At 30.5% G+C, this 13,023-nt stretch overlaps 1 protein-coding gene across 3 annotated transcripts in view; it reads left to right on the top strand.

The window, feature by feature from the left end:
- The window catches only part of LOC139502135 (solute carrier family 35 member F6-like), a 36,601-nt gene that overhangs the window by 10,186 nt on the left and 13,392 nt on the right, over positions 1-13,023 (top strand). For all 3 annotated transcript variants that reach the window (XR_011658734.1, XM_071291510.1, XM_071291511.1), the window contains exon 4: positions 12,113-12,283. Coding sequence is in view for 2 of the 3 variants with exons in the window: in XM_071291510.1 (XP_071147611.1) it covers positions 12,113-12,283 (171 nt within the window). In the remaining variant the exon portion in view is untranslated. The remainder of the gene's footprint in view (positions 1-12,112; positions 12,284-13,023) is intronic.

Below are 13,023 nucleotides of genomic sequence, written 5' to 3'. Positions count from 1 at the left end.
GCTAATTGATATTGGTACACCAGCACATAGTAAATACTTAGAAGACAGACTGACCATTGAAATAAGATGTTACAGTATCAAGGTAGACAACTCTCACATTCGGTTATTTCCTGTTTTGTTTCATTTGAACTCCAGATGTTTACTTTCCCCTCTCCTGCTAGCACAGACTAGTGCTAATTAGATTATCGCACAAGCACATAGCATGTACTAAGAGGAGAGACATACATAATATCTAGGGATACTCATCTTAGAAATAGTAGAACCATCAGAAAGTTTTCCTAGCACAAACTAGTGCTAATTAATATTGTTACACCAGCACATAGTTAATACTTAGAAGATAGACTGACCATTGAAATAAGATGTTACGGTATCAAGGTAGACAACTCTCTCATTTGGTTATTTCACGTTCTGTTTCATTTGAACTCCAGATGTTTACTTTCCCCTCTCCTGCTAGCACAGACTAGTGCTAATTAGATTATCGCACAAGCACATAGCATGTACTAAGAGGAGAGACATACATAATATCTAGGGATACTCATCTTAGAAATAGTAGAACCATCAGAAAGTTTTCCTAGCACAAACTAGTGCTAATTGATATTGATACACCAGCACATAGTAAATACTTAGAAGACAGACTTACCATTGAAATAAGATGTTATGGTATCAAGGTAGACAACTCTCTCATTTGGTTATTTCACGTTCTGTTTCATTTGAACTCCAGATGTTTACTTTCCCCTCTCCTGCTAGCACAGACTAGTGCTAATTCGTAAATCACACAAGCACATAGCATGTACAAGAAGGAGAAGCATAATATCTTGGAATACTCCACATTTGATCATGAAAATTTAAAAAGATTATACATTGGCGGTAAAAGTGCATGTTTTCATGGAACCTAATAGTAGAAACATCAGACAGTTTTCCTAGCACAGACTAGTGCTAATTGAAATTGTTACACCAGCACATAGTAAGTACCTGGAAAACTGACTGATTTTGGAAATATAATGCATTGAGAATATTGAACATGTTGAATAGAATTTTCTTCATTTTCTCCTCATTTACAATTAATAGATAATGATTGCAATTAAAATCTGGATGGTTTCCAAAAACAAAGAAAGATATATGTAAAAGGTGACACATATAAAGACTAGTGTATAACCTTTTTTCCTAGCACAGACTAGTGCTAATTGAATTAGTAAACAAGCACACAGTCAGTACCAGGAAAAATTGCATACCTCATCTTTAAAAGCAACAAGAAATTAAGAAGTAAAAAAAATGTTTAAAAAAAGAAAAAGCAGAGTATATAAAATGTACATTGATAGCTTATTATCTTGTTGGTTGATTAGTATATCACTATCTTTATTAGCACAAGCAAGTGCTAATTGAGAATATACACAAGCACATAGCATGTACTAATAAAGATATGTGATGTTGTCTGAACAAACAAATATATTATGATAAGAGTGAAGAAATTATGTGGGTTAAGTATCACACATTTCTCCTGATACACACTAGTGCTAATGTCAATTACACACAAGCACACAGTATGTACCAAGAAAAATAAGTAATAGCTTTCTAAAAATAGTGATGGTGTACAAAAAAGTTCTGATAATTTTGAATTTCAGAATCAGTGTTCGAGCAGAATATTCCTGGCTTTTCTCCTAGCACAGACTAGTGCTAATTTTAATTGCATACTAGCACAAAGCATGTCCCAGGAAAAATTGCAGAAGAAGACTTAGTAGTGAAAATCTCAATGAAGTACATGTATATATATATGTCATGTATTTCACTTAACTCTGTTGAAGGAAACATTATTAATGGTTTTTTTTTCCTTTTCATCTGGACTTTTTTAGATGCCATCTTTAAAAACTTGTGCCAGTCATTCTTTTCTCCTAGCACAGGCTAGTGCTAATTATTACACAAGCACATAGCAAGTACCAGGAAAAACAAATAATCAATAAATTCAATTCAAATGAACATGATGAAACTTAGAAAGCAACAAAACAGAAAGCAACATCACAAGATCTATACAACCATGTTATTAGTCTGTCACCATGGTTACTGTCAAAAGATCTTAAATAAGATTTTACCTTTCATCTGGACATTTTTAGATGCCATCTTTCAAATTTGTACCAGTCATACTTTTCTCCTAGCACAGGCTAGTGCTAATTATTACACAAGCACATAACAAGTACTAAGAAAAACAGATGACAAACAAATTCATTTGAAATAGAACAAAACTGGAGGCAACAGACCAACAACAAAATAGATGTACAACCATTTCATTAGTCTGTTACTGTCAGAAGATCTTTAATAAGATTTTACCTTTCATCTGGACATTTTTAGATGCCATCTTTCAAATGTGTACTAGTCACCCTTTTCTCCTAGCACAGGCTAGTGCTAATTTAATTTGTTTCACAAGCACATAGCAAGTACCAAGAAAAACAGATGACATTAATATATACATTTCTAATGAAACCTAGCAAAAAATACAACTCAAAAACAGAAGAATAAACTAACATGTTTCTAAAGTCTGATTCCTTTTCATCTGTACCTTTTTAGATGCCATCTTTCAAACTTGTACTAGTCACCCTTTTCTCCTAGCACAGACTAGTGCTAATTATGACACAAGCACATAGCAAGTACCAGGAAAAACGGATGACAAATAAATTCTTTTAAATGAAACCTAGAAAAGAATTAAATGCAACAACCAACAATTTAGATCTGTATAACCATGCCATTATATAATTTAGTTTGGAACTTTTTGAATACCATCTATACACTTGTACCATTCATCCTTTTCTCCTAGCACAGGCTAGTGCTAATTTAGATTGTTTCACAAGCACGTAGCAAGTACCAGGAAAAACGAATGACAAATTCATTCATTTTACATAAAACCTCCAAAAAAACCAAAACAAAGGGCAACAGCCCAACAACAAAATATATGTCATAAGTTGGTAATTGTCAAGGATCATAAATATATTTTTTCCTTTTCATCTGGATCTTTTTAGATGACATTTTTAAAACTTGTACCAGTCATCCTTTTCTCCTAGCACAGGCTAGTGCTAATTATTACACAAGCACATAACAAGTACCAGGAAGAATGAATGACATTGACTTCAGTACAAAGTCCAACTTCTGATTACTGACTCTGTTTATCTTTGTGGACCAGTTATGAAAATGTGTCTAAATATATTATCCCTTAACTATAGACTTCAGGAACATGCGATGACAGTTTCAGTCTTTCCTCCTAGCACAGACTAGTGCTAGATCATCATAATCAGACAAGCACATAGCAAGTTCTAGGAACAACAACTGAAATGCAAACTCCTTCCCACTCAATAGCTCAATAGGCTTAGATAAGAAAATTTCACATACACTAACTCTTAAGAAGATTTGAAACTGAAATACAAAACCAGTTAAGACATGAGAACATAAGAACATACAGAAATTGCAAAAAAATATACTGACTTATTTCTGTCTTTACATATATAAAGCTGTATACAGAGAAAGTTTGTAATATAGTTCTGTCTTTTCTCCTAGCACTGGCTAGTGCTAATTGTAAATGATACATGTATGCAAGAACCATGAAAAACAACTGACATACAATTTGCTTAAAAATCATTTTTTACATTGGAGATTAGGAACTTAATCCAATGACATGGTGTGTATTCATCTAGATAATCCAACTGTAGTAGCCAAGCTTTTCTCCTAGCACAGACTAGTGCTAATTTATAATTACACACAAGCACATAGCATGTACCAGGAAAAACTACTGGCATTAAATAATTAGACAACATATATTATATTTAAAAGAAAACTGTAAAAACAATCTTTTCTCTTAGCACTGACTAGTGCTAATTTGGTAAGACACAAGCACATAGCAAGTGCCAAGAAAAACAACTGACATAGAACTAGATGAAAAATCTATTAAAATCACAATAAGGATAAGTGTGCAAAGCCAATCTTTTCTCTTAGCACAGCCTAGTGCTAGTTTACTTTTTATGCAAGCACATAGCAAGTACCAAGAAAAAAACAACTGACATAGAACTAAATGAAAAATCTATTTAAATAACAAGAAAGAAAACTGTGTAAAGCCAATCTTTTCTCTTAGCACAGACTAGTGCTAATTGAGTGGACACACAAGCACATAGCAAGTACCAAGAAAAACAATTGACATCAGACTAGATTAAAAGCTATATTAATGACACCATAAGGAAATCTGTGAAAATCCAATCTTTTCTCTTAGCACAGACTAGTGCTAATTGAGTGGACACACAAGCACATAGCAAGTACCAAGAAAACAATTGACATCAGACTAGATTAAAAGCTATATTAATGACACCATAAGGAAATCTGTGAAAATCCAATCTTTTCTCTTAGCACAGACTAGTGCTAATTGAGTGGACACACAAGCACATAGCAAGTACCAAGAAAAACAATTGACATCAGACTAGATTAAAAGCTATATTAATGACACCATAAGGAAATCTGTGAAAATCCAATCTTTTCTCTTAGCACAGACTAGTGCTAATTGAGTGGACACACAAGCACATAGCAAGTACCAAGAAAAACAATTGACATCAGACTAGATTAAAAGCTATATTAATGACACCATAAGGAAATCTGTGAAAATCCAATCTTTTCTCTTAGCACAGACTAGTGCTAATTGAGTGGACACACAAGCACATAGCAAGTACCAAGAAAAACAACTGACTTAAAACTAGATTAAAAATCTATTTAAATAACAATAAAGAAAACTGAAAATCCAATCTTTTCTCTTAGCACAGACTAGTGCTAATTGAGTGGACACACAAGCACATAGCAAGTACCAAGAAAAACAACTGACTTAAAACTAGATGAAAAATCTATTTAAATAACAATAAAGAAAACTGAAAATCCAATCTTTTCTCTTGGCACAGACTAGTGCTAATTGAGTGGACACACAAGCACATAGCAAGTACCAAGAAAAGCATTACTGTCTAACTGATATAGAATTAGTTGAAAAATTTATTTAAATGACACATCAAAAGCTGTGAAAAGTAATAATATTTTTCCTAGCACAGACAAGTGCTAGTTTCCTTAACTCACAAGCACATAGCAGGTAATAGGAAAAATAACTGACATTAATTTTGTCAGAAACATGCATATATTCATATCAGTTAGGAGAAATAAAATTGAAATGTGAGTCTTTATATTGTCCATCTGTGCAGACATACATATGTATGAAAGAAATTGGAGTAGTAGCCAAATCTGTTTTCCTAAGCACAGACTAGTGCTAATTAGAAATATAACACACAAGCACATAGCAAGTACCAGGAAAAACTACTGGCTAAAATTCTGGTTTGAAACATCCATTCAAGTATTAAGTTTGAAAAAATTAAATGAATAGAATATTAAATTTTTATACAACTTGTATAGACACATAACAGGAACTGAGTAGTAGCCAATTGTTTTCCTAGCACAGACTAGTGCTAATTGATATTCCAACACAAGCACATAGCAAGTACAAGGGAAAAACTGACAAATTAATAAAAAAAATATGTAGTAATATAATACCTTCAATGAAACAGAGAAACAGTCATCTTTTTTTCCTAGCACAGACTAGTGCTAATTAGAAATATTAGACACAAGCACATAGCAAGTACCAGGAAAAACAGCTGAATATCTGTTTGACAAAGCAACGTACAGACTAATAAAATTGAGAAGGGACATGCTGAAGAGATTTATGTCTGTAGATTATCTAACAAAATGTACCTAGAAAAATGAAAGATAACACTAGTTGTAAAGATATTCGTTTTGCCTAGCACAAGCTAGTGCTAATTGTAGTTGTTTCATCAGCACATAGTTAGTACCAGGAAAAAGGAATTTTAAAACTCAATATTTCATTTATAGTTAGGTATTTCTGTTTAGTAGCTAAGAATGGTTGAGTTATCATAATTACGAATATAGAAGTCAGTTCTAACTCATTTTTTTCTAGATCAGTTTTATTTTTCTAGTTAACACTGACAGATGTCCAGTGGCAAATACTTCATGAATATTTAGTTGTATAATGAGAAATAAAGAATATGTGTAGTTATTTCATTTAAAAAAAAAATATTATTAGTATATGTGTCATGATTGTAAAACAAAGATTTTCCACCAAAGACAAAATGATATTAAAGTCAATGAGTTAAAAAGTTTGTTTGTCAGATGGGGGAATGTTAAAAGATAAGATAATCAATTAAAGTCAACAAATCACTTGTGAAATTGTCATACGTTTGTCCTAGCACAAGCTAGTGCTAATCATAGATACAACAGTAACATTAGCCAGTGCCATAACAAACATTAACTGTGACCCTTGATGAATTTCTTTTCTTTCCTTTTATATTTCATTATAAATGAGACAGCATCCCAAAAAAAGAAAGAATAACATCGGAAAAGAAATCTAGGTCACTTGATTGTTTAATATTATTAACTATACAATTGTAAAAGTAAATTTAAATTTCATAAGTTTCCTCATTCCTGGTGCAGATGTGTTAAAATATTGGCTTAATGTCACAGAAATTGAATCTGTACAAAATGTATTGTAGAGTGACCATTTTAGCACTTTCATGACTTTCTTTTATTTTATTATTTTTTCTGTTGATAAATGAACTTAGATTTATTATTAACAGTTAACATAGAAAGTTTTTAACGACCTTGACTTGCTTTATAGCCCTCCACTGTTGGTAAAGGCATTTCTAGTACTGATAGTTCATACTTTAAAGTTTTAATTAATGGTTCATTTCTATTGAAGTTTTTGTAAATGGTCAATTTCCACTTCCTTGTAAACTCAAAATGAAATTTATTTTCCATTTTATTGAGAAAGAATTATAATTTAAATGAATGATTTGTTGTCCATTAGCAATAGCAAGGAAGTCAGCAGTGTCAGTATAACCTTTAAATTACATAAACCACACAGATTCATATTAAATTGTAACTTTATAAGAAAGGGCTAAATAGTCCATTTATTTGATTGTTTCAAAAGACATTTGAAATATAAATTCCATTCATTCCCTTTTTTAAATGCATGCAACTTACTTTTGAAAACAAATGAATTTTTTTTAGTATCATTTAAATAACTATGTTTCAGCAGTTAAAAAGTTTAAATTCACATTCTTTTATATAAAAAAAAATTATTAAGTTTTAAAAACCAGATTGATTGTTTGTTGCTTAACGTCCAGTGGCAAATGTTTCATGCATATTCAGGACAAGACAAGTTAACAATAAATACAATAAGTAGGTTGATACAATAGCGGCCATCTAGGATGATGGTCTGGGAAATTTGAACTGCCACCGGAAAATGAGGATATATTAGATAGGGACAGAAAAACCAGAGCAAATGACCAAATATAATGTAAAAAACCGAGTTTTCTTAATTGTTACATATATATAAGCAAAAACAACTTATCATGTAACATTGTTTCAACGTAAAAAAATAAATTAACATTGTGAAGTTTTAAATATAATTTATGATTATGTAAATTTCAATTCTTTGTCTAATATTTTTTTTGTCTAATGAAGTCCTCTTTGACACATGTTTTAAAATGTTGTACTAGTAAATATATTTAATTTATGAACATATAACTTGTAGTGTTCTTGAGATATGTAGTGTTAAATTTATTTTAAATTCTTGATAATGAACATTAATTTATAGTGGACTTTTAATATTTCATTAAAAACAAAATGATTATACTATGCAATTTAAAGTGGTGTTGATAAACTTAATAAACTAATTCAATTTAGATATATGAATATTCTTTTTAAGGGGACTTAGACTTGGTTTTTTTTTGAAATATGAAATTATACCTTAATATTAATTTCTAAGACTCCTTAATTCGTTTAAAATATAATACTTGTGATAAGTCATAAAAAAATAATTAGTTTATCCAAGTAAAACTTTCAAAAGTAAATGTCTTTACCTTAAATCTTCAATCCATCTTCCTAAGTCAGTTCAAGTATAATGATGTAGTTATAAAATACCAGATACTTTTATGACCCCTGCATTGTGTAATGCCAATTTGCAACTGACCAGTGGTCATCACCCCCACAGGTGTCTCTTACCCCTTCTGTAATGTGCATGATGTCACAACCTTACTGATGTGGAGCTAACACACTTAAGTGTCATAATGAGGGAGTTGATTAATTAGAAGACTGTCAAACAGAAATTAACAGTTAGTTGTAAACACTGGTAGATTTCACTTGTGAAATATACATGCCAGTTGTGACATGTTTATGAAATTTTAAAACTTATTTCAAATTTCAAATTTCATGTTCAAAGAGCATTCAGAAACAAACTAAAACTTGCACTTATTTCCATTTTAATCTGATTATTTAATAAAAAAAATTGTTTAAAAAAAAAAATTATGCCATAATTTTTAGGTTTAAAAAATTCAGTTTACAGGAAAACAAATATTTGACCATCTTTAAATCTATTTTGTTTTTTTAAATTAAATTAAACTTTGAAGGGAGATTTAATAAAACCACCACTTTAAATTCATAATTTTGTTTATAAATCAAAATTGATAACCTTTTTATAAAAATTAGTTTTAAATTGTATTCTCCCTAAAAAGTTTTTAAGATGATATTTAAATAAAGTGGAATTGTTACCTTTTAATTTTAAACTTTTACATCAGAATAATATAAATGAATAAATTTCTTTAAATATTTATAAGATTATAATCCACTTACTTGTTCTTCCTTGAAATCTTCAGGACAGAATACACCAAAAACTTTCACCCCTCTTTTTTTATACCAATCCCCCCTTTTGGCAAGTAATGCTAACTTTTGACACCTGTTTTTAAAATTCTATTCTCAATGCCAGATTAGGATCAAAGAACAGTGCAGATTAATTAATATTTAATTTCAGTCTATACATATGAATGAAATTTACCTGTAATTAAAATATTATAATTGCTGTAAAAACACAACAGGTGTCACTTCAGGGGAAATAACTCTTGTCATGTCTTTGATGTTATTTTAAGAATACATAATTGGATTTTGTTAATTTGTTTGTAATTAATAGTAATTTGTAAAGATAATCCTTGAACTTATATGTTTGAACAGTTAAAAATTCCTAAGGCTATAATTCCATTGTTTGTTTGTTTTTGGAAAAACAGTTATTTTACATGAATAATATTTTATACAAATTTAAATTTGCTTTTTTTTTTTATTTAGTTTGAATAAATTTTCACATAGTTTAATTTGATTTAAAAAAAAATACTATCAATTTTCCAATAAAATGTGGATATTTAAACATCATATTTTAAATCATGGCAAACATGTAAAACTTACAATTATAATTTACTCTCATTAAACTTGTATTTTGATTTTCAAAGAAAACATTGCAAACATCTTAAAGTTGCTGCATCCAGTTAAATCATTAAATTTATATAATTTGTTTTTAATAAAATGGTTAAAAGGACTATAATTTATATTTTTTGGGTAAAATAGTTTAATAGTTTTAATAAATATATTGTACAAATTAGCAGTTAGAATTACATTCAATTTAAAAATTGAAAGTTGGGTAAATTAAAGGATTAATTGTTTGTTGATTAACTTTCAAATATTTCATGCATATTTTTTTAATACTTTGAATGTTTAAAATGAAAAATTTTGACAGTTTTTGAGTTATGAATCTACATGCAATGCAGTATGCTTTATTTTAATACATTTCTGTTTTATTCGGTGTATATATAGAGATTAATACATGGCCTTTTCCATATCAGCCTGGGTATCATCCCGAGACCCCCATATCAGCCAGAGATACCAGGCAAATAAACAAATGCAATAACTAAAACAGTCAAAAACTTTATAAAGAAGTTAAATTATGAATCAAATATACTATAATTGTCCAACAACAGCATCACTACCTCCATATTATGTATGGTAACATTTCCTATAGAGGCATTTTGAAACAATGAAAATTTGGAGTTTTATGATCATTATTACTCCATGTTTGTTGCATTATAAAATGATTCTTAATTGTGAATGGCATTTGTTAGCAAGTACTAAACTGGGGACAAAAGTTCCCGTACATTTTGACGTCGTCATAATAAATATCTGACGTCACAATGGAAAAGTAAACAATCGATACCGGAAACACCGGAAGTAACTTGCACGAAAAGCATGGTTATTGGTTTTTGCATGAGACGCCCCTGATATGGGTTATCAGGCCCGGTGGGAAATTATGGCTTGTGTACTTCCACTCATTACACATATGCAAAAGCTATCATATCAATGCTAAGTATATGATAAATGTTGTTATCAAATGTTATAATTGAGCTGTGTCTGATAAAAATGGACCTAATGCAAATTATTGATACATCTGTTGGAAAAATCTCTTTGATTTAACTATTTGAAAATTAAGTTGAACAAAGAACCATTTTTTAAAGAGTTATGCCCCTTATAATCATATGTATATTATGGGAGTTTGCATTGTGCAATTTATGCAAAATTTTTATAAAATTCATATGAAAGGCATTATAACAGTAATTTTTTGAACAATTTCGAAAATCATTGCTGATCAAATATTTTTAATGAGTTTCCCTTGAAAATATTATATATTGAAAATTGCTCAGCTCCCGGCAAGTCTTCACCTCTCTAGAAGGATAGTTAAAAAAAAAATAGTTAAAAGTTATTGCCCTTGGAGAGAAAAACAAAATGTTTGGAACTTTCGGACATTGGAACTCTTAAAATGTTTTTTTTTTCTACATTATTTTATATCTATGTCTTAACATCAATCAGAATTAAGTGCATAAAGTAGCAGTGACATGGTATGAATAGACTGAAATAAAGCTTATAAAAAAAATAAAAGTTTTAACAAATTGTTCAATTGGTCATAATGCTTTATGCTGGTTCAGCCAAAAAAAAGGCTATATCGCTGCAAGAAGAATGTTTGTATTACACATACGTCAAAGATGGTTGATTAAGTCAATTGTACTACAAAAACTCTTCAAACACTTTAAATGAATCATTTCCTGATATAAAGAATTGTTAAGTCATAATTTAATATTTTATTTCCCACTATGATTGTTTATAGGAAAATTAAAACTACAAGATTTACTTTAATATCTGGGTCAATACATTAAAAGTACTTTTATTAAGGCTAAATAAAATAGTATGTGTGGTTCAAGTTACATAAGTCAGGGTAGGTAGGTCATGCAGGATTTTCTTTTTTATTTTATGTTTTTTTTTTTACATTGAGATTATATGAAAAATATTCTTACTTTTACAGTGCTAGATGAAAAATCACAAAAAAAATCTTTAGGGTAGACTATTATCAAGACTAAAACTAAAAAGTAGGGAAGCTAGGGTAACTGGAACCATACATATGTTTTAATTTGGCCTGAGGTGTATACCGCATCAAAAGAAGGTTTAAACTATAGAAAAAAAAAGGGAAAAAATCTCCCAAATCATAAGGAATGACAGTTATAAAATAGACATGAAAGAATGACCTGCTTCAAAGAATGAGTGTCATATACTAGACTTAAAGTCTTCTACAGAAATAAAATGGCTATTATTCCACCGGAAATGTTTAAAAAGGTTATTATAAATGCGAAAGAAATAACGATTCCCCTAAAAAGAAAAAGAATGAAAACCTTTTTTTTATTTTTAATTGATGCCTCATTCACATGGACATTTGATTCGAATTGAATTCGAATCAAATGCGAATCCAATTTGCTAATCGTGTTCACACACTCTTCTTTTTTAATTCAAATTGATTCGAATTGGCTAATTCAAATTATCCAATTCGCATTAGAAATACGCTTTTGTCAATGCGAATTAAATGTTAACGTCGTTTGGACAGTAAAGTGAATTTGATGCGCATTGTAATTCGAATTAGAATTAACGTTAGGACGTAAATCGTTTGAATGGGAATTAAACTAATTCGAATGAGTTAATGCGAATCGAATTAGAATTACGTGTCAACTCAGCATTAGTAAGTTGGAATAAACAAGTATTGTAATATAGTTTGACTCACTGTACAAATCCTTGGAATATAATATATATTAATTACATATGTCCTAAAAAACAAAAAAAACAAAAATTAAAAAAACTTGACTTGTTATACAGTTTCTTGTTTTTATTTTAGGTGCTGTTATAATCTTCACTGCCCTGCTGTCGGTAGCTTTCCTCGGTAGAACCATCCGAGCCCAGATGTGGATTGGTATAGTTAGTGTAATCGTTGGTTTGGCCGTCGTTGGTGTGTCAGATATTATTTTTAACACTGACAAGAACAAAGATACAAATGGAATTATTGCAGGTAAAGGTTATAATCATAACATGTACATTGCTGGTGAGAGGAATTTATATTTTGTCGAGCCTGCAACTTTTGTTGCAGAATGCTTGACCTAGAAATAGTAATCCAGCGTCGGCAGCGGCTACTTATTCAGCGATGGTGGCGTCGTAAGCTAACTTCTAAAAAAGCTTTATATTTTAAAAGGTGGAAGACCTGGGTGCTTCATACTTAGTATATAGATGCCTCATGTTACAAGGTTTCCATCAGTCACATGTCCAATGTCCTTGAACTCATTTTCATGGTTCAGTGACCACTTGAAAAAAAAGTCCAGATTTTTTGTAATGTTGAATTCTCTCTTATTATAAGTACATGTAATAGGATAACTCTGTTTGGTACGTGCGTACCTTGCAAGGTCCTCATCGAAGTCAGACAGTTTTCACTTGACCTTGACCTCATTTCATGGATCAGTGAACAAGGTTAAGTTTTGGTGGTCAAGTCCATATCTCAGATACTATAAGCATTAGGTCTAGTATACTCGATGTATGGAAGGACTGTAAGGTGTACATGGCCAACTGGCATATTTCATCTGACCTTGACCTCATTTTCATGGTTCAGTGGTTATAGTTAAATTTTTGTGTTTCGGTCTGTTTTTTAGATCACCTGGCCCAAAGGGCCAAGTGAGCTTTTTCCATCACTTGGCGTCCGGCGTCGTCGTCCTTGGTCGTTATCTTTTACAAAAATCTTCTCCTCTGAAACTACTTGGC

The sequence above is a fragment of the Mytilus edulis genome, chromosome 13 (assembly GCF_963676685.1).
Source record: "Mytilus edulis chromosome 13, xbMytEdul2.2, whole genome shotgun sequence".
Taxonomy (NCBI): domain Eukaryota; kingdom Metazoa; phylum Mollusca; class Bivalvia; order Mytilida; family Mytilidae; genus Mytilus; species Mytilus edulis.
Note: the sequence above shows the minus strand (reverse complement) of the source record. Positions and strands in the feature narration are given on the sequence as shown.